Source organism: Mus musculus, chromosome 18, assembly GCF_000001635.26.
Source record: "Mus musculus strain C57BL/6J chromosome 18, GRCm38.p6 C57BL/6J".
NCBI lineage: Eukaryota > Metazoa > Chordata > Mammalia > Rodentia > Muridae > Mus > Mus musculus.
Window position 1 is genome coordinate 43,417,501 of NC_000084.6, and position 22,335 is coordinate 43,439,835.

General features: G+C 41.0%; 1 protein-coding gene across 1 annotated transcript in view; it reads right to left on the reverse strand.

The window, feature by feature from the left end:
- The window catches only part of Dpysl3 (dihydropyrimidinase-like 3), a 117,308-nt gene extending 96,522 nt beyond the window's left edge, over window positions 1-20,786 (reverse strand). The window contains exon 1 of the mRNA NM_001291455.1: window positions 20,330-20,786. Within this exon, the coding sequence (NP_001278384.1) occupies window positions 20,330-20,707 (378 nt within the window). The 5' untranslated portion in view covers window positions 20,708-20,786. The remainder of the gene's footprint in view (window positions 1-20,329) is intronic.
- Between the last annotated feature and the right edge of the window lie 1,549 nt (window positions 20,787-22,335).

Genomic DNA, 22,335 nt, shown 5'->3' on the forward strand with positions numbered 1-22,335 from the left:
TTCCCCAGCCTATTGGAAGGGGTTCATGAACCTTCACATGCATCCACAGTTTAATTTCACCTACCCTCCAGCCAGTATATACTAATGCTGGCTGGGATTTCTATTGAGTTCATTGCTGTATCTGTAGGGGAGACTAGAAAGTGTGTGTTTTTTTTTAGTCTGGGTGTATTGTATCTCTCAGCAAAATAAGGGGTGGCTTAGGAAGAGGGGAGACATTTAATTATTGTTCAGACAAATGACACTGAATAAATGAAGTGTGATGTGGGAACCAGGTGGCATCTTTGGAAGGAAGGCCACGAAGAGCATCTAAAAGGCTTTGCACATGCTCCATAAGGTTCTGAAAATTTGGCTCTAGCTGACTTCTGGCTTTGCCTTTTGATTAGCTTGTGCCTTCAGGTTCCTGAGCACACCATACTTTATCTTTTACTGATATCTTCTTGGGATCCTGTACACTACGTTCCCTATAATATGCATCCCTACCACCATAGATCACACCTGTACCTTGCAAGACTATCTCACATGGGCAATGAGGTTATGAGTGACCTCCTTCTCTATCCCCAAAGTTCTGGCTTAGGTCTCTATCTGTCTGCCAGTGGGCCTCTGGGTGGCCCCTGCACACTGCCATGACAATGTCTATCACATTAGGTTGATGGCCAGCCTTTCCTTCACCTGCCCCTCAAACTGTTAGAACCTTAAGGGCAGAAAAGTTATTTTTATGAAGTTGGGTTTGAAGTGTGTTAATTTTTCTTCATCAATTGTTTCTAGTACCTAGCATTTGTAAGAGAGCAGTAAATATTTGTGATATATATATATATGTATATATATATATATATAAATTATCAAATTTTATTCTGAGCAAATAGTAATTTGTAACAAAAAGGAAAGTATGTTGAACGAGCAATGATTCCAGTCACTTCCTGGAGATTTTAAAAAAGTCATGTTTAGTGTACAGGGTTACAAATATTTCCTTTTCTTTTTCTATATTGTATAACTAGTACAATCATTTTATAGAAGATAAAAATGAGGATCTCAGAGATGAGAAAAGCTACTAAATATTGAGCTGAGACTTGAAGTCCACAATGGCTGTGCCTACTTTACAATTTACATCCATATACTTCATGCTGGGGCTGATAGACAGTCTTGGCCCACATAGTTTATCCTGGGGAGGTGTTCCATGGAGCTCTAGAGCTCAAAGCAGTTGCCTGGGAGAAAGAATCTTGCTAACTCCATGAGGGGTATTTTATCTTGTTGGAGGACAGAAGGAGATGAGAGAAAAGAAAGGTGGGGGGCTTTATTTTGAGAAGAAGAGGAAGAAGAAAGACAAACGAAATAAACCAAGAATCCCACATCAGAGCAAACAGAGGTCTGATCTAAGACAGGCATTTCATCCATCGGCACTGTTCTGACAAGCAACTAATTAAATCTCTCTGGGGAGAAGGCTCCCATCTTGACTGGGGCGAATGCTGAGGCCTAAGCCTGCTCAACACATGGGGCTTAGAAAGGACAGCTTCCCAGATGGTATGATAATCCCTCAGCAACCCTGACACCCGAGTCCCACTGGAAAATGAGCAGAGGCAGTGCATCCTGCAGAAAGCAAATAGCATAAGGAGAAACTCAAAGACCTGCCTTTAGTGAGCACTTGAAACCAATCTCAAGACATGGAGTGATCATTTCATAGGCTCTTCTAGGAGAGTCTGATGGAGTAAGTATTATCCACTGTTTACAGATATGGTATCAGTGATAGCTAGCGACTATGGATGCTCTGTGCCTGTCAGTCAGCTCCAAGCCCATACTCTCTTTATAATTTGTATTAGGCTCAAGCTTTGCCACTGTATTATTAGCTTCTATATCTAAAAGGGCAAAAGCATAGATTCGCAGGCCAAAGAAAGGGAAGCCGGATCCTTGGTTTCTCTGTCCTGGTATCATCAGCCTTGTATAAACACTGTAGTCTACACCTACAATGGCTTCTGGATTCTCTCCTAGTTTTTCTCAGACCCATTCAGGTGGACCATAGGCAGCTGGGTGGCGCTGCCTCCTCAGAAACCTGAGCATTCATTCTGCAAGGGTAGCTTTACCTCTTTGCTCACTCAACTGTGGATGGTTGCTGCTTCCTCTGGTTGTACCTGTGCTGATATGTGATATCAGCCATCTGAGTTGAAGCCTCTCTCACTGAAGCTCCTGAGGCTTTGTTTTTTTTTTTTGACTGAACACAGACTGACACAGATATATGAACCTTCTTGTTCAATGCTGTATAGCCAGTGGCCATCAGGGTCACTATTAAATTTAGATTTTCCCATGAGAGTTGAGATAGACATTTTTGCTACAAGAAGCAAGGACCATGGCTGATACACAGTTGCTGAAATGAATCAGTGTCGATAGTTTTACTAAAATAGTAACATGTGTATCCTGCTTTGATAGTAATTTCGATATTTGGAGAGACAATACATTATAGGTATCGATATATAACTTTTTTCAGACAGAACAAGGTTGATCTTAGTTCTGCTACGGAATTGCCACATAAAGTTAAGCAAGCTACTAAATCATGCCAAGACTTAATTTTTTATCTCTAAAATATAGTCCCTCAGAGTCCTGCAATAAGTTAATTAACATGTCAAGAACTTTGTAGAGTTTGTAAATTTACTATGTATACCTTGGATTGTAAGTCATTCCTCTCCACTAGGATGCCTGTCTGTTGGAAAAGGCAGTATACTTCACCAGTTCAGGCTGCTCAATCAGCTGTAGGGCTCAGTTCCAGTGTCTACAGAACTCTTGAGCCTTAAACAAATGACTTAAATATAATTTGTTCTGTTAGACAAAATGAGAACACTCCGAGCTAAATGTGCTGGGGTCCATGTTTCCCAGTGAATTTCCTCAAAGAGCAAGGCTTAGGGGCAGGGGTAGATTATGTCAAAGAGGCGGCAGGGAGGGTCTCCATCGAGGAAGCTTCACATTCATTGAGATTCTGGTATAGACTACCTCTGATAACTCTTCTAAAGAGAGGGAATGACCTGGGCAAGAGAATTTGTACCCGCAGTCACAGATAATCTTGAGACCCAGGCAGGAGGATCAGTTCAACCTATGAATTTGAGATCAACTGTGATAATATCCTAAGACCCCCATCTAACAACTGAGAGGTGTGCATCTGTAGTAATCCCATGCTGAACTCAAGTAATTCTGTTTTCAAAGGGAAATGAAGATGAAAGGATTTGGCCAAGCTTACCCAGGGAATAATGCAAGCACTTCTCCCCTGTTCTCCTGGATGACAGACCTACTAGTGTTCTCTGCATCAGGCTGGGATGACTGTCAGTTACAAATGACGACTGTCATATACTGGGTTGCCCTTCTAAAAGCAAACAATATCAAGCTAAGGAAAGGAAGGTGTGAGCTTAGTATTGCCTGGCCAGACATGACAATGAACTCCTACCAGCCAAGGTAATATGTCTATAACTAGGAAAGCTAGATGTCACAAACTGATAACAGCAGGTAATCCGCTGGCTGATTCATTCACTTTCCCATTCAAATATTTCTTGGCGGCTTGAGTATACTAGACACTTTCTTAACTCTCACAGATACAGCTACAAAGACAATCAATTTAATAAATTAACTGGGAACTTTCTATTTATTCCTTTATCAGAAGAATACATCGAGGGCCATTGAGTCATTCATAATTTGGTGATAGTCAGGTGTTAAAGATGTTACACTCAAAGTTTACCCTCCCAGGCCAATGGGGGGAAAGTTAGCTTTTATTCCTATTACAGTATAATCATTATTAATGGGATGCACCCAAGATCACAGACACAGATGATCCTCACTCAGCTTTGGGGGGGTGAGAAAGAGGCCCTAAAAACAGTCAAAAGGGCAGGGAGATTTAGAGAAGAAGGAGGGAGAACCGCCTAGTCTCCTCACCTGTAAAACAGGAATAAGAACACCTTGCCCTCAGGGATACTATGCAGGCGTGATGAGACAATCATGTGAAAGGTGTTGATCCAGACAGATGCGAGCTCTTACACCCGACTCTATCTTTATACACATCAGGCTGACCAGGACATTAAGGCTCTCTCTCCTGTGGCCAGTGGACTGTGAGATCAGCAGCCCACAGAGGAAGAATCCTTTGTCTGCAGCTTCCTCAGTACAGGGGCCCAGCAAGTAACCTACTCCAGACGTTAACCTTGGAGAGCTGCCCACACCATTAGCCACTTCTTGGGGGATTTCTCCCTGTGGCTACGGCTGCACCAAACACAATTCTTCTGCTAAAGTGATTTCCTCTCCCACCATCTCTTCCCCCACCAAGTGATTTATGGTTCACTTAGAGCCTTTTTCCTTATAACCCATCTGGCCTTCCTACCTCAGCCTGCAGGGAGGGTGGAAGCCTCTGTTTGTAGCTTTGCAGACGGTTTCTATGGAAATGATGACAATATTACAGCTCTTGTGGAGTCACATCACTGCTGATTAAACAAGGAGATGCGACTTGAAAGGGGAAATAAATTTGGAATCAAACATCAACCAAGTCCTTGGAGACAATGAATAGTTTTCATGAAGTTGTTCCTATCAACAGCAACAATGACAAGCTAATATTGTTTTTGTATAAACACTACAGGGGGGGCTTATTTCTCAAGGCCTCTGTGAGGCTCCACAGTACAGACAGACGCAGGCCCCGGGCCAGTGCTCACTGCAATAACCTGAAATAATAGCTGAGGATTTCTGGGTGTGTGTCAAGAGGATTGAGCTATATCATTTGAATAACCAAATGTCTCACTTTTCCAGCGTCACCGTCACCCACAACTGGACTATAACTGGCTGGCCATGTTTGGTCATGGTTTGTTAACTATCTTCTCAAATTAGCAGGACTAATTACAAAGTGAAAATGTTTCTTTAGGGAGGAAGAATGGTCAGCACCCACTAATAGCTCTCAAATGTGGATATGATAAGGAGACAAACCACAGACTGTATACAAACTCTGACTTTCAAGCTTCCTTACTTCTCTGTGCCTGGCATGTGATTTTTAGATCCGTATATCTTACTGTGGCCCATGAGAGGTTTAATGTCCTTCCTTGTATTCATATAGATGTATTTATTTCTATTTTATATGCATTAATGTTTGCTCGAATGTGTCTGTGCACCACATGCATTCAATGCCTTAAAATGCCAGAAGAGGGCATCATATCCTGTGCAACTAGAGTCACAGATGGTTGTCATCTCCTGTAGCTACATGCTGGGAATTGAACCCTGGTCCTCTGGAAGAGCAGGCAGTGCTCTTAACCACTGAGCCATCTCTCCAGCCCCTGTGGTTCTTTTTCTTTCTAAAAGAAGTTTATTGCTTTTTAATCTAAATTAATTTAATGATATTATTTTGGTCTGTCTTTCTGTCTCTCTGTTTCTCTCTCTCTCTCTCTCTCTCTCTCTCTCTCTCTCTCTCTCTCTCTCTGTGTGTGTGTGTGTGTGTGTGTGTATGTATGTATGTATGTGTGTACATGCATGAGTGTGGGCATGTGCATGCACTTGTGTGTGTTTGGACATGTGCCATCATATTACTTTGAGACAGGGTCTCTTGCTGAACCCAGAAGTTTGCTGATGGGCAGTAAGCCTCTGTGACCCTCCTTCCTCCACCTTCTGCCCCAGTGCTGGGATCATAGCTGGGTGTAAACACACCCAGTTTTATGGAGGTGCCCAGGCATGAGTATTGAAACTCAGGCTCTCAGGCTGCCCGAGCAAGAGATTTTCCCTTGGAGCCATCTCCTCAGCCCTGCACTGCTTCTATTCAGTTGGAAGTGTAACCCAAGGCATTGTAGAGAATATGAACAAGGAAGAAATAGAAGCAAAAACAGTGCCCACTATCTTTCTACTCAGAAATAGGTCACTGAGAAAATTGTGTTATGTTCTACTTGGTTTGTTAAAAATGCAGCTGTGTTTAGGTTAGAGGTGTTGGTTGGATTCTAGCTTTGGGTCCCATGGGGATTATTAATCGTCTCTAAATTTCAGTTTTCCTACCTACAGAGCTGACAAGGCCTTCCTTCTGAAGACTGGGAGAGGGGACAAGGCGAAGTGTTTTGTCACGTCATTATTCTGTTCTGCACCATCATCTGCCACAGCTGTGTAGTGTGGGTCATGGTGTCTCCTATTTTATTCATAATTCTGTTACTGAATATTTCCAGTTATGCTGCATATTTATTACTAAAACACATGGTGGCTTCTTCAAACACAATCTCCAGGTCTTCTCTGATTCTTTCCATTATTCAACAGACGGATTTGTCTAAACTAATGTACACCAAATACCCCACATATATATTGTTAGCATTCTGTCTAAATTCCACCCCACGGTTACCTGGCAACAGCCATGTAGGCCTGGCCCACTATAAAAGCGGCTGCTTGCCCCTTCCTCCCTCTCTTACTCTTGCTTCCCACTTGCTTCTTTCTTGCTCCCTTGGGCTCTTCCCTTCCCTCTTCCCTTCCCCCTCTCCACCTGTTCATAGCCATGGCCATCCTCTACTTCTCTACTCTCTTTCTCTCTGCCTTTCTCTGCCTCTACTACCCTCCTAACTCCCCTCCCCAAGCCCTGAATAAACTCTATTCTATACTATGCCGTCATGTTGCTGGACCCTCAGGGGGAAGGGATGCCTTGGCATGGGCCTGCTGAGGCATCCCCTTCCCCCATACCTCACCACATCCCCATAGAACATATTCTTATATCTCTTTATCTTTTTATAAACACATCATATGTGACTGGTTTGAACCTTGCAGAAGGAAACCAGTAGCACATGACGTGTCTCACTGCAGAATAAGTTGGGGGCGACTGCAAAGAGAACATTTTTCTTTTCCATCAAGAAGGAAATGTAGGTCAAAGTACAACCCTCTATAAGTAATTCCTATTAGTTGTATAAGCTGATACACCATCACAAGGGAGACATTGACCTGATATCTCTTCCTTCATACATGAAGTGGGATAAGTACGGTGGTTCCCTCTGCAACTGCGCATGGATACAACTAAATTAAATTAATAAATAAACAGAACTTTACAAAGTACCTGAAACAGGGTGATTCCCAACAAGTAATATTTCGAAAGAGCCCAGTGTCCACAGTGGATAAATAATCTCTGCCATACTCCTATGTTAGGACATTATCCAGCCCCCTTCCAAAATAGATACGGATTTATCATAGAACATAGACTAATTGTGAAAATAGTACATTACTGAAAGAAAGAAAGAAAGAAAGAAAGAAAGAAAGAAAGAAAGAAAGAAAGAAAGAAAACAAAAAGCATACATATCATTCAACCCATTAGTGCAAAATATCCAGGATAATTGAATCCAAAGCAAGAGAAAGCATTGCAGTTGTTGTTGGAGGCTGGAGGGAAGAGTGAATGTAGAAACCTTCTTTCAGGGATAATTAGAAACTTCTAGAACTATTTGTCATGATTGTACAATCTTATATGCTGTAATCAAAGGTAATTAGGTGCTGTATGTATTTTGTCACAATGAAAATATGTGTTCTCATATAATAAGCACTTATTTTTATTTTCATCCTTATTCCCCTATTGTGATTTTATCTGCATGTAAAATGAAAGAACAGAACTGAACTTTTAGACTGCATTTTAAATTTGCTTCTGCCTTGCCCATCTTGTGTCCTGAAGAGGACACAGGCTCCTCTGAGCCTTCCTGTATGAATGTGCCATCAACTATAAAGTCTCTTGAAGGACCTTGTAGACTGGTGAATGACCCATGCAGGAGCAAAGGACAGGTTCTTGGTAAAGTCTGATGGGTCCACGAACAGGCCAAAGGAAAGGTGAGAGCCATCAATTCACACTGAATATCTCCAGGGGTCAGTCTCATCTCTGGCTGAATTTCTGATCTAGGACAAGTTTGCTGAAGAGTGAGCACACATTTTCTAATGGCTATCTCGCTCTCCCAAGGAGACCCTCCCTATAAAGTCTGGAGTGAGCTGTTATTGAAGCTCCCCAAACTCTACTCACTTACTCAGTTGACGTGTCATAGGTGTGAGTGAGCCAACCCTTGTCTCCATCCACTTCATGATATCATGTAGTGTTCAGGATTCCAAGAGAATTTCTTCCCATGATCCTCCTCTCCGTGCCGCCGCAGATATTTATAGCCTTCCCACCTCTCCCATTTTTAGCACAGCTGGTAAAGCTTTGTCCTTCCTATCACTTGGACTTCCTTTATTTTTTTCCCTATGTACTACAGATTGTCCTCCTTGCCTCCCCCATTCTCCTGTCTTTGTTTCTCAACAAACTTAGTTTCACTTCATAAATCTGCATTCTCTGAATTTCTTGCATTTTCCCTCTTCAATTTAAGGTACAGATTTATTTTTTAATTTCCTCCTCCAATCTCAGGCATCTGAAAGATGAACAAGTGCCTTTTCAGATGTCCTTGCTCAGTTGCAGTGTTTACCTCAGAGGTTTGAATCTTTTCTTTGAAAAATTGTTAGGGTTTTCTTTGCTCTTCATGTATGCTCAAGAAACACACACACACACACACACACACACACACGGGTGGGGTGGGGGGAGAGAGATCTGTAACTTGTTTCTTATAATCAAGAGAAATATAGCAGAATGATAAACTATCTATAAACCACTCTTTGTGACTAAAGCATCATTGACATATAGTTTGTATGTGTGTGTGTGTGTGTGTGTACTTCTTATCTATGAATATTTTTGTAAAACACAATTAAATAGTTGATCAAGTACAGCTTATATAAGCTTGAATACTCACTATCTGGTTTTTATGGGGAAAGTTCACAGCCTTCTCTTCCACACAAATGAGAGGCATCTTTTGTTTTCGAAGTCTTAGCAGATAGTAGGTATTTTGTATACACTACCTTCATTTAAAACCCCTCATATCCAATTCAAACTCTCCACTCCCAGTCCTTGTCCTGAAATCTTACTGAAAAAATTTTATAGTGTACCACCTTATAACTCCCTCCTGGGTAGTGTACAGAAGAAAACTTCATCCCTAACAAACTTATTATCATTCATCAATTACCTTTTTCTTTTCCATCTAGCCATATGCATTTATCACACAGCTTTCCATTTCATTGGTTTTATTTAGTGCATTCTAAGTGCTAGGAAGTGGGAATATTACCCAGAGGAAAAGAACTCCTCCTAAGCCCACTTCTAACAGAGCACAAGCATGGCATGTTTTCTCATTAGGATACTTTAGTTTCTTGGAAATAAACCAAATGGCTCTGCTTTCATTAGAGATCATTTACAATAACAGCATGTGGGACCCTGGGTCCTGTGGACATGGATTAAGCCCCATCTCTGGCACCATCCTTTGAGTAATATCTACCCTTAGTAGATGCTTTCAATCAATAAAATGCACCAGAAAGCCACCGAGGCCAATGACAATGCTTGCCATGCAGCTGGAATACAGAATGGCACCTAAAGGCTCCTTTTTCACTTCTCTTCACCTTTGCTCTAGCTTTCCACTTCTTCTGTGGGTCTCAGAGACTCTGTAATTATCCCTTCTTCTTTAGATACTATGACATCCTTCTGGATTTGATGAAATTCTGTTTCCCTATTGATCTCAGTACTAACTGCTAGGTATGTCATTTTCATTATTCATCTTATGCCAGGGTCATGTATTGCTTTCCATTCAACTGTGATGCTTTGCTGACTCCATACCAGAGGAATATAAAGATATACAGAAAGCAGCAGAAATCATTAGAGATCTCATGGGTATTGAAAGATTAATAAACAGGTATTATGAACAATGACTTTTGATAGTTTAGATGAAAGGGACTGATTCCCTGAAAAGCACATTCTTCTAACCCATACCAGAAGAAATAGAAATTCTAAGAAGGTAGACCTATATCTATTAAACAAATTGTGTTAATAATTAATAATCTCAGACTCAAAATGCAAAGACTAGATGGGTCCACTGATGCATTTTCCAAACATTTAGAGAAGAAATTATATCAATCCTGCACAACCAAAGATAAAAACATACATTTCCTAACTCATTCATTATGAACGTTATTGTAATACTAAAGCCAGAGGCATAGACTATTTAAAAAAAGAAAAAGAAAAAGAAAACTGCCATCTAATATTTTTGTAGATATAATTGAAAATCCCCAACAAAAATTAGTGAATCAATTCCAATAATAAACATAAATAATAATTTTGTACCACAATCAAGTGAGATTTACATCAAATGTGCAAGGCATCTTTAACATTTGAAAGTCAGTCAATGTAATATGTAATTATAACAGTGTATACAAGAAAAAAATTACATAATTATATGGATGAGTGCATGAAAAGCAATTTACTAAATCTACTACCATTCATGATATATATACATATATAAAAGAAGCCTGGAAAATCACAAAAGAGGAAGAATAGCCTCAATTTGGTAAAGACTTGTGTAAAAACAAAACAAAACAAACAAATAAAAAACTACAGCTAACATCACACTTAATGGGAAGAAAAGCAAAACCTTTCCATTAAGCTCAAGAACAAGGTATGTTATATAAGAGAATATACCCTCTCACCAGTCATATCAATCAATATAGTGGAATCCCTAGACAATAAGATTAGATAAGGAAATGCAGGTACACAGATTGGGAAGAAAGAAACTGAGGTGGTGCCCCAATAAAATAAGAAACTAACCCTTGGTGTCATTTACCAAAGAGTAATGGACTTTTGTCTTAATCTTTTGTAGGAGTTTCATGAAAGGAGAAAATTTTATAATTATATTGACTCAGCACAGAGCACCCATAACTAAATATTATCAGTCAATACCCACATGCAGCTTTCATCATCTGGAGGTATATTGCTTTCAGTGCCTTGGTACTTAGGTCTAATAACTACATCTTACACACACATACATCTTTATGAGTCAAAGGCATGAATGTGCCATGAAGAAATGGGGAACATGGAAAATCACAGGTATGCACACAGCTTAGGTGGTAGGAGTAAATTACATCGCATCCAAAGTATAGTAAGATGGATTTCCTTAAAATTAAATAGCTGGGTATAAAATATGTAAGCAGAATGAGTAGATACTAATTAATGATCTCAAAGCACAGTATTTATTTTGTTATAGAAAGGCTGAAAGTTTGATTTGTAAAGACAAACTACAGGCAGCACTGTTCAGAAAAGTCATTCCCCTAGAAATGATATTTTCCCATATTTTTCCACAAATAATAATCATTTATGTAGAAACTAAAAATATAATTGATGCTCAAAAAGTCTATAAAGAATACAGAAGTCAAGATTTATGCACAAAAGTCACTTTCTTTCTTATATAGTATAATTGAACAGGTGGGCTTGAATAAAACACCGTTATTTACAGTAGCACTCCCCAGATAAAATATTGTAAATCAAACAAAATATATATAAGATGTATAGGATAAAAGCTAATAAAAGATATGAAGTAAGAGATAAAAGAATGGAAAAATCATACATCTTCATAGATATACAGACTCAATGCTGTCAAACTATCAGTACCTTACAACTGCAGATTCAATACATGTCCAACATTCATTTTTGTGGATATTGTTAAAATTACTGTAAAGTTTATATGGAAATGCAAAGGATACAGAATAACCAACACAATGCTGAATGATAAGAATAAAATTAAAGAACTCGATACTATAGAGCTTTCAAACATAGTACAAAACTACAGTTATCAAGACAGTGTGGTATTGACAGAAGACTAAATACACGGATCAATGGATCTCAATCAGAGTATCACCTCCAAGTTCTTAAGGCCATCAAAGACAATGACAATAGCTTATATTGACAACTACTCCAAGGGGTTTCTCCTTGGCACAGGAATTTTGCTAGCTAGGCTATGGCTTTTGGGGGAAACATTATCACTCCTTGTGGTAATGTGACTTACCCTTTTGATCTCCACATGTGTAATTCATAAATGAATTTTTATGAAATAGATTAACACATAGTCAATTGATCATTCCAAAGAGGAAAAGACAATACAAAGAAGCAAAGTATGTTTTCAATAAGTGGTGCTAAAACAACAAAACATCCATGTGGAAAATATATACAATCTTTATTCATTTATATAAATTCATTTCAAGCAGAGCAGGCCTGAATGCGAAATGAAAAAGTCTAACTCCAAGTTAACACAAGAGAAAACACAGAAGACCTTGGGGACTAGACGGTGCTTTAGGAACAATACCAAATATGCAAGCCATGAAAGAACTAACTTGGTAAGATGAGATCCACTGGCATTCAGAACTTTGCTCTCTGAATGATAATATCTAGGGAAGAAAAAAGTCAAGGGGAGAAAATAATTCCAAAAGATACATCGGATAGATTATCATTTAAAGCATAAAGAATTATGAAAATCAACAATATGAAAATAAATGATGTGATTAAAACTTGGACCAAATACCTTAACAGACTTCCCCAAAAGAGCTACAAACATGGATGTTGAAGAAAGGATGCTTCATGTACTTCTGATGTCATTGGAGAATTGAAAGTTAAAAGTGACAAAATGCCATTACGCTTATTAGAAGTAGAAGACTGAAAATTGCGAACGCTATTGCAATTTTCTGAGGAACAGGAACTCTTCTCCACCGCTGAACAGCACGCAAATTGACATAGGCCCAAATATACACTTGCCAAATGATTAATCAATTGTAGTCCTTTCTATTTACCCAAATGAATAAAAAATGTCTGTACTTACAAAATCTGCTAACATATGTAATTTTCAAACTGTGTAGCTACTCTAACTTCTTTCAGTGGTGAAACAAATAACCTATGATATGGCCAAACAAGAGAATATTATTCAGTACTAAAAAGAAATGAGTTATCAAGCATTGAAGAGGTATGGAGGAAACTAACATTTGTATAAATTCACTGAAAAATAAAACAGCGTATACAGAAAGGATGAATAGTGTATTATCCTAATTACACGAGCTTCATGAATCCATTAGTCTCCTACCAATGAATAGGGAGAGCAGACTTAAGGGACTGGAATACCCGTAGATGTCAGTACCCAGGTAGTCCTAGAGCTATTTTTTCCCAGGTAGTTTGGAGATGGCCTGTATCTGAAATCCTAGGAAGGCAAAGACTGAACACAATGATTAGTGTCTGTAAGAGGTCATGGGAATATAGGTACAGCACAAAGGTGTTTTTAGGGCAATGAAACTATTCTGTAAGATAATAGAATGGTAGAGAAGTGTTTGTCAGTTTTTCTGAATCTACAATACCAAGAGTAAATCCTACTGTGAATTGTAGGCCTTTAGGTGCTAATGATTTGTCGAGGTAACTATCAGTTATGGGAAACATAACACTCGGCTGTGCAGTAATGCTAGTAAAGACCGTTGTACATACTTGAGGACAGAAACACATTAAAATTCTGTGTTCCAGCTGGGCGGTGGTGGCACATGCCTTTAACTCCAGCACTTCGGAGGCCGAGGCAGGCGGATTTCTGAGTTCGAGGACAGCCTGGTCTACAAAGTGAATTCCAGGACAGCCAGGGCAGACACACACAGAGAAACCCTGTTTCAAAAAACCAAAAAAAAAAAAAAAAAAAAGTGTTCCCACCTATCTTCGCTCTAAGCCTTTGTTAGGGTTTTGTTGTTTCTGCCATTTGTTTTGATTTTCTTTATATTTGAGTAGCTTAGTCACATCCCTCTACTGTAACACAACACTACAATTATGTGGCATGTAAATAACAGAACTTTATTTCTTATACATAAGTGGAGCATCAAGGCAGATTCCCTGTCTGGCAAAGGCAAGCTTTTTGGCTTACAGATGGAGCCTTCTTCCATTTTCACATGAAGGAAAGGCCAAAGCAGCTCTCAGGATCTACACAGTGAATCCTGCTCATTCACAGAGCTCTGCTCTGAGGAGCCAGATCTCCTAACTCCTTAACAACCATTGCACAGAAGGTGTGGGGTTTTACAGACTGAGGTGTGGGCAACCACGTTCAGACTCTGGAGAATGGGAAAAAGGAACCTGATCATAGAAATATTGCATCTTTCCATTTAGTTTAGAATGCATGCAGTGTGTGTGTGTGTGTGTGTGTGTGTGTGTGTGTGTGTGTGTGTTTTGCAAAAAAAAAAAAAAAAAAAAAAAAGTGAGCCAAAAACGCCTTTATTGTGTTCATGAAGTTTCTCTGGAAGATTATGCTTTTAAAAAATATTTTATAGTTGTTTACCCAGTTTATCTTTTTTCTCTTCCCTTCCTTTGTTCCTTTGTTTTTTGAACTTGGTGTGATGTTTAAGCGAGTCCATACCCCTCAATCAATTCCCCTACCTGAGCCTCCACTCACAGGAACCATAGATATATGCCAGTACATAGCATAATCCAGCTTAGTTTTTTCCATTGTGTACCTGCATAGCTGGGATTCATTAAACTGTGAATAAATATATTTGTATCTTTATAATATTTCGTTTCTTTCTCTCTCCCTCCCATGGTACATGTGTTTGTGTGTGTGTCTCTTTGTGTGTGTGTGTGTGTTTCTGTGTGTGTGGTGCAATGGTGGAGACCAGGGCTTGACTTTGAGTTATCTTCTTCAAGTGCTCACTACCTTATTTTTTGGGACAACATCTCTCTTTGAACCTGGAACTCACTGATTTGAATAGCTGGCTTACCAGGGGTTTCCCTAGAATGTCCTTGTCTCTGTGTCCCAGTGCTGGAGTTACAGACACATGCCACCACACCTGGATTTGATGTGGGTACTGCATTCCAAACTCAGGTTCTCATACATGCACAGCAAGCACTTTACACATTGAGTCCTCTCTGCTGCACTTAACACTCTTATACTTGACTTTGTTGCTTGCAGTTTTAGATTCTCATACTCTACAAATACGATATTTTGCATGTAATGTGTTTATGTATATATATACATCTATTTGTATATATAAAGATTTGTGTGCATAGGTTTACAGAATATCAATCACGTACAAATATTTTAGATAAGACCTTTCTTCAGAACAGAAAAGTTTCTGCACTATTACCATAGTAACCATCTGGACCCGCCCTCTCATTTTAGGAAGGAGGTAACTTTGGCTCAGAGAGTTGGCAAAGCTACAGCTAGTAAATTGGTTGAGCTGGAAGCTGAGACAGCTAATAATGTTTGTGGTTTTGTTTGCTCTCCCTACCTCTTTTTATTGTTCTCTGAGGAAGGTGAAGTGTCTTTCAAAATACCACGAGGACACATAGAGAACAGAGAGATATCGTAACATTATTTTCCTAGACGTTAATCTAGAAAGCTTAATCCAGCCAAGCAGAAGTGGAGGTTCAGCTCATATTCCTCTCAGCCAGCTTCCTACTCCTGATAAGTTTTGTCTCATCTCACGGAGGCATTTCTAAAGAGTGATGCCCAGCAGAACTAAATCATGACCAGTATCAGCTACAGGAGTCGCTGACAGAAATCCTAACAGACAGCAGCCCAGCCATCTTAGACATTACCAGAGCAGTCAGCAAAACCAGGTTTCCAGGGAGCATTAGTTTGAGGGAACTCTGCCAATTGCAGCATTACTTAGAAGACATGTTTTGCATGTTCCTCAAAACCCACTGTCAAACTTAACCAGAAGGCCAAGAGTTTTCAAATACTTCAGTTTTGGGTCCAGGAACACAGGACTCAAGCTTATGGTGTCAGTCGGGATAGCAAGATCACTTTTCTCTAGGAAACATCTACCCTCTTCTTTGCTAGAGTACTCCCATATAAATCATTTGCACTCCTGGGCTTAGGCTCCAAGAGCAAGAGTCTTCTGTTAAGTCTGGGCTTCTATTTCCAGCAGCCATCTTTATTTGCAGGGCAAGGAAAGGCACACCGACCAAATTTGAGCACTTAAAATGCAGGACAACAAAGTTAAGGGTTCACATCTTATCCTGTTCAAATTCTCCCTTCTACCCATAGAGCCTTGGCTGACTTCATAGGGAAAACATCTTGCACAGAAGAGTCTCACATGGAAACCAGGGAAGTAGCAATGAGTCCCTGGAACTGAGTCACTAGCAAAACCATGCAATCAAAATGCCATGGCTTTGTTTTCCCGGATGACAAAGCCTTTGAGGTATCATTTGTTCTTGCAGACTTGGTGTCATAACTCTGCTCCTCTCAGTAATTTTCTTGTTGCTTTGAACATTACACTTTGGGTGGAATAAAATTGCTTAAGGAACACACACTTTTTACTTAAAATTGCTTTCCTATGCACTTAGTGTCGTTTTATGAGTATTGGTTAATTTTGGAAGAATTTGGCAGTGTGAGTTATCTATCATGAGAAAAACTTAGGCACGTTATTAAGATAACCATTTGCACCTGGCCGTAGAATCACAAAACTGGCTTGTAGTGATGGCTGGAACTAAGAACTGGGCATTCCCTGTACAAGGTAGAAAGATTTATTTACATTTTTATTCTGCCAAAGACTTGTTAATGAACCTATTCATAATTTGCTAAATATACTCATTTCCTTAAGAAGAGTGTGATAATTATTATGTCAGAGATAAAATGTATCTGTTTTTTTTTAATCAGCATACTTTTCAATAATCTTTTAATAGGCTTAGATGGGCGTGGACAAATAAGGATCTTGCACCAACTGTGCTCATGGGTTGAGCGACTCATCTCAAAGCTTCTCTGAGTAAGGAGCGAGTGCCAGGATAGCGGGGTTTTTGGTGGTGTTGATGCAAGATCTGTTCTTGCTTGGTATTATCTTGACATGTCAGGAGCTAGCATGATGCTGAGGCTGGTGAAATTAAAATAATAATGCTACCCACTGTCTACAAAAAGCAGTGATCAGAAAAGTCAAGGGTTTGGGTTCTGCTGCTCTCTACTTATCACCTATGTGATCGGGATCATTTGGTGTATGTTTCAACTTCCTGATACATGCAATCATTTCTTGGAAAAATAAACACATAACATTATATAAGAACATGCCTAAAAGTTGCTACTTGCTATCATGTCTGTAGATGGCAAAAAGCTGGTAGTGTTGCATCATAAATACAGCTTGAAAAGCACTGATTAATTGGAGGAGAGAGCTAAGATAATGGAAAACCTATAGGGAAGAAAATAAGATTCTATAGTTGTTTGTTTGTTTGTTTGTTTGTTTGTTTTAATCTACCTGAACCATCATGAAATGGGCCATTTCAGCATCAGAGGGGCTTACAAGAAAGAGTTTCTGAAAGCGTGGTTAACAAGGAGCCTACTATGGAGACAATAAGACACAGATAATTAATCACTAGCTGTAATCTTGTACAACACAAGCATATGCTGCATGTAAATCCAGAAAATTAAGCAGCCTAATGCACTCTGCTATGGCTGCATCCCATCTGGAGCTCCAGATTCAGCTCTTAAGCCAAGGCACACAATCTTCTCAGAAGAAAATGTACACAGTACAGCATAGCCTAAGAAAGAAGTCACAACACTGGAATGTACCTAAAGGAGGAAGGCAAGGAAGCTATGGACAACAAGACTAATAAAGATAAGCTACTTATATTCAAGGACTCAGTAGACAGAGGCAGGAACATCATCACAATGAGTTCCTTCCTACCCTGAGCTATACAACAGGACCCCAGAAAAAGCCTTCAGAGACAGAAAAAGGACAGAAACAGACAGAGCATGTGTGTGTGTGTGTGTGTGTGTGTGTGTGTATGCGCGCGCGCGCGCGCGCGTGTATGCACACACACACAGATTGCCTACAAACATATAAAGGTAAATGAAGTTGAACAGTAATATAATAATATATGTTAAGTTCTAATTATAGACATAGTAGTCAGTGTTATTATCATCTTGTAGATGAGAAACCTAGAGCCCAAGGAGTCTTGGTTACAGGCTTCATTTATATATTTGGTGAAGAGATGATGTCAACCCTCTCCCAATAGTTTATCCCTAGTTTCTGGAAGATACTAGAGTTGCTTAGAAGTTATTCCCAGCCTTACAGGATAGTGATAAGCATGTATTCCTCTAGTTCCTCTAAAGTCATGTGATTGCTTTAACCAATGAAATGTGAGCTCCCATCCTACTCAACTTCTGCAAGAAAGTTCCTGTGTCTGTGTGCAACTGGCTACTTAGACTGCTCCCACTGCTGATGTGTGAAAAGGATCCCTGAAGGACAATGATGAACAGAGCTTCCTTTGTGACCCTCGTAGACAACTGACAGGTGCCAAAAAGTGGTTGTTATTGTTTTGTTAAATCATGGAGGCTTAGGACTTCTTACCATGCCCCTACCCAATTTCATTTGTAGACAGACATGAGAGCCAAACCCATATACTTAAAATCTTTTAAATGTATTTGAATAAGGAAATGCTAATTTTTCCCCTAAGAATAAACTGCAGATACTATATAGGTAGGCAAGTTTGTTAGCTTTCCGATCTAAGATGTCTATAACTTGCTTCATGAGGTAGTGAGTAGTAGACAGCAGATATTTAGACCAGTACAGATTTCATTTTACACCAGCCTAGGAAGACAGATGTTTTAAATAAGGAATTTTAATATCAAACATGTCTTAACCACCTCCAATGTGCCAGGCATCCCAGGCAGGGCCAGATATAAACCCAAACACATAGTCCATAGACTCAAGGGAATAAACATAAGTATAACTAGATAACCCCTGTGTGTGTGTGTGTGTGTGTGTGTGTGTGTGTGTGTGTGTTTTAAACGGTGTGATTAAAGAAAATTAGAGATAATAACATGACCTGCAAGAAGCAGACAGCAAGCCTGAACTTAAAAACCCATGTAGCTCTAGCAACCCTGCTGATGTCTAAGTCGTATTATTATTTTTCAATTAAGAGCCAAAAAGTATAGAGTTTGTGAAAGGGAACAAAAACGAGAGAATTGCTGGGTTTAAAGGAAGACCATTTTCCCTTTCTCTAGTTACTAGGCTTCAATCTTGCAAAGCAAGCATATTATCTGGCTTACATCAGGGGTGTTCCAGCAAAGGGAACTGACTCACAGCAATTGTGTCTGGCCTTTCCCACTCCCTCCTTTCCCCCTTACGGCAGGAAAGGAACATTTTAAGAGTCATGAAGTTAGACATGTAGAAAAGCAATTAGCTTTCTGTAGAGGGCTATTCTTCTGCTGAGAAGTCTGCCAAAACCTTTCTTGTATACCAGAAGCGTTTCCTAAAAGGGTTAGTGGGCCGGGCCGACACGAGTCTCATACTCAGAGGAAGAAGTGATGAAGATCAGGAAGCAGATGGGTAATTCCGAGGCATGCTGACACTGTCTTACAAAGGATCGCTCTACGCACAACTAGCTTCAGGTCTTGCTTTCCCGGGTTAGGAACAGTACTTAAAAGTTTGTTTAAAAAAAAAAAAAAAACAAAAACTATCAAAAATCAAGCCAGGGAGAGATAAGCTGTCCTTTCACTACCTCATTGCATTTTAATGGAAAAACAGCTCAAAGCAGGATGAGTATTAACCGTAATCACGGTGAGGCAGACATTTCCATTTCAGGATATTATTCATGATGGCATTAGTGAGGAATAATACACGGGGGTGGGGGTGGAGTGTGCAGCCATTGCCTAGACCAGGGTGAGGTCATCTGGTTACTACTGTTCCCCAACTCAAATCCTACGATTGCAACGTTGACTCCTCCAGATCTGCACCCACCCTGAATTTTCTAAACCATGCCTCTGACTTATTATGAGATAAACACATAAATCTCCATAGTAAGCGCAGACAGTTCAGTGCAGCGTGAGTTTCTCTAAAACACACACAGAAGAAATTAGCTTTGACACATGTAAGAGCAGCGGGGGGCTGGCAGCTCGTGCTAGTTTAATATGCACTTTTAATGCCCCTGTCTATTTTCAAATATGTAATTTTTTTTTTTTTTTTTTTTTTTTAGAGACAGCTGCATCCCTTGAGACCCAGGCTCGTGCCAAGCTATGTACACAAATATACTCTTAATAAACACAGATGTGAAGCGTCATGCTACGGCAGAAGTGAGGCACGGAGATTCCGATGTTTAGTGGCCCCACACCCAAAAGTTTCAGAAGAGTCAGAGAGTCACCCCATTTTCTTATGCCCTCTGCCCTGGTGACCTGGATTAAATTTTAATCCGGGACCAAGGGGAACCAAGACAATTGTTCTGTTGGTTCATCAGAAGTAAAGGAAGTCTGGGAATCACTAAGCCTTCCCAGACCAGGATTGACACACCCACCCAGAACTAACCAGCCAGGGTGCAGGTGGGTGACTGGGATAAAGACCCAGACCTGAGACCCTTGCAGTGCACACTGGAAGATGCTACAATTGGGGACACGTGAGAACTTGGGCCCTTGGAGGATGCCCTTTTTCTCAGCCCAGTTGCCCATCTCCTTGTAAAGTATGAGTAAGAAAGTTCTATCCAGGCCATGGCGGCTGAGGCTGAGAAGGGGGCCAGGGCCATGGGGGAGAAGACCCCCGGCTCTCTTACCTTGTCCTTGGGACCAAGGTTCTGCAAGACCTCCTTGCCGGTGGCGCTCCGGATCTCCACCCCAGCGGGCTTGGGGGACTCCGGCGCGGGTTCCCTGCTCTCCTCCCGGCCCGGGCCCCTGCGCGCGTCCACTTCCATCCCGGGCCGGTTCCCTGCGCCACGGCCGCTGCCCTGGCTGCTCCGGGGAGTCTTGGCGCCGCGCTGTCCCACACTCAGGGCATCAAAATCCAACGTCTTGCTCTCGAAGGCACCCTCCACGTTGCAGAACATGCCACCGTACTTCTGCCGTGGGACCTGATCTGTGGTGCCCGGACGGGCCAAGTACACAGGCAGGTCGTCCTCGTGGGAGCTGTCCCAACCCCTTCGGCCCGAAGCCATGGTTCAAGCGACAGCGGCTCAGGGGCTTTCTTCTTCAGAGGCTGGAGAGAGCAGCGGCCGGCAGCGCGCACAGAGCCACAGTGATGGGGCGGGAGGAGGCGCCAGAGCCTTCGCGCCAGAGGCGGCAGTGCTGCTCCGGTTCCTGCCTGTCACCCACCAGCCAAGCTAGTGAGCCGCAGCCCAGGCTCCGATCGCCCCCGGGACCGGGACCGCCCGCCCGCTCCAGCTGTAACTCCTCGGTCACCCCCAGCCCTACTGCAGCCTCAGCTCCCGTCCCAGGTCCAAATCCAAACTTGTCGTGCGCTCACTGGTCACGCCAGCTCTGGTCACTTGATTAATACTTAGATACAATTCAGATTGTCTTAGAAATAATTAAACTGAAACACTTGGGCACACAGGCACACAAACTGTTTATTTGCACTCCTGGCACACACACACACACACACACACACACACATACACACACACACACACAAACACACACAAGCACAAGCTTTACTTTTTGATCCTCGTGGACACAAAGCAAATTGCCCAAGATGTTTGTATCTGAAAAGTAACTACTCAAACTTACCACAGACGCCTGACTCTAACCACAGCCTATACTGCCTCATCGAATCTCAAAATTACACCCGATTTCAGAATCTGCCTCAAGAACCTTCACCTTCACGTAACAAATTCCTGAATTGTGTTACATCTAAACCTTCAACACACACACACACACACACACACACACACACACGCACCAATATGCGCATATACATGCACGTGCGGGGGAGAGAGGAAATCCTCTTACTTCGCTGGCAATTATAAAAGTAATTGCGTAATTATCTTACCAAACCCTACACTTAACTCACCTATGCCATCCCAGACTTTGCTTTTTACCCAACTTCAGTTCACCTCAGACACAATTACATTCAATCACAGACAATAATACATTCCCAGATCTTATCTTGCAAAGTGTTTCCGATAACATCTTGTCCATCAAACCAACAACAGGCTTATACCTCATATAGTGACTGAAGCCAACATTCACCTCTAAGAATTTCATACTTAGGTAAAACACAAGCTTAGATTTACCTCTTAAAACAAAACAAAACAACAGCCAACCAAACAAACCCAAGAAAAGGCTTTGCGTTCCATGTTCCCTATACCCAGAGGCTTGTGGGAAACGTGTTTAGAGCCTTTCCTGCACATCCACCCATAGGCTCTGACCTAAGTCTTGCTAAGTGAGACGAAAACCGCCAACCCTAGAGTTCACTATGCACCTGTACACACACACTAAGCCAAGAAGGAACAGTACCCTGATTTAATTGGGTCCCTCTCAGAACTCAACTGACACGAACCAAGAGCCTCCCTACTCTTCAAGGAATCCTAGAAGAACAGTTATACAAACACACGGGGCCTGTCTTCACCATGCCTGAAGCCTTCCCTCTAGGGACAACATTAGCTGCACTCTACTACATACCTAGCTTTACCCTCTGAACTCATTTCCTTCCACCTCTCCAAGCCCCAAAGAGGCAGAAGTTTCCTTTCTTTAGCTTACTTTTGCGTACGTTTTGTGTAGCACGTGTATAGGTATGGGGCAGATGATTCACGAGTCCCTTTTTTAAAAGATGAGGACAGCATCA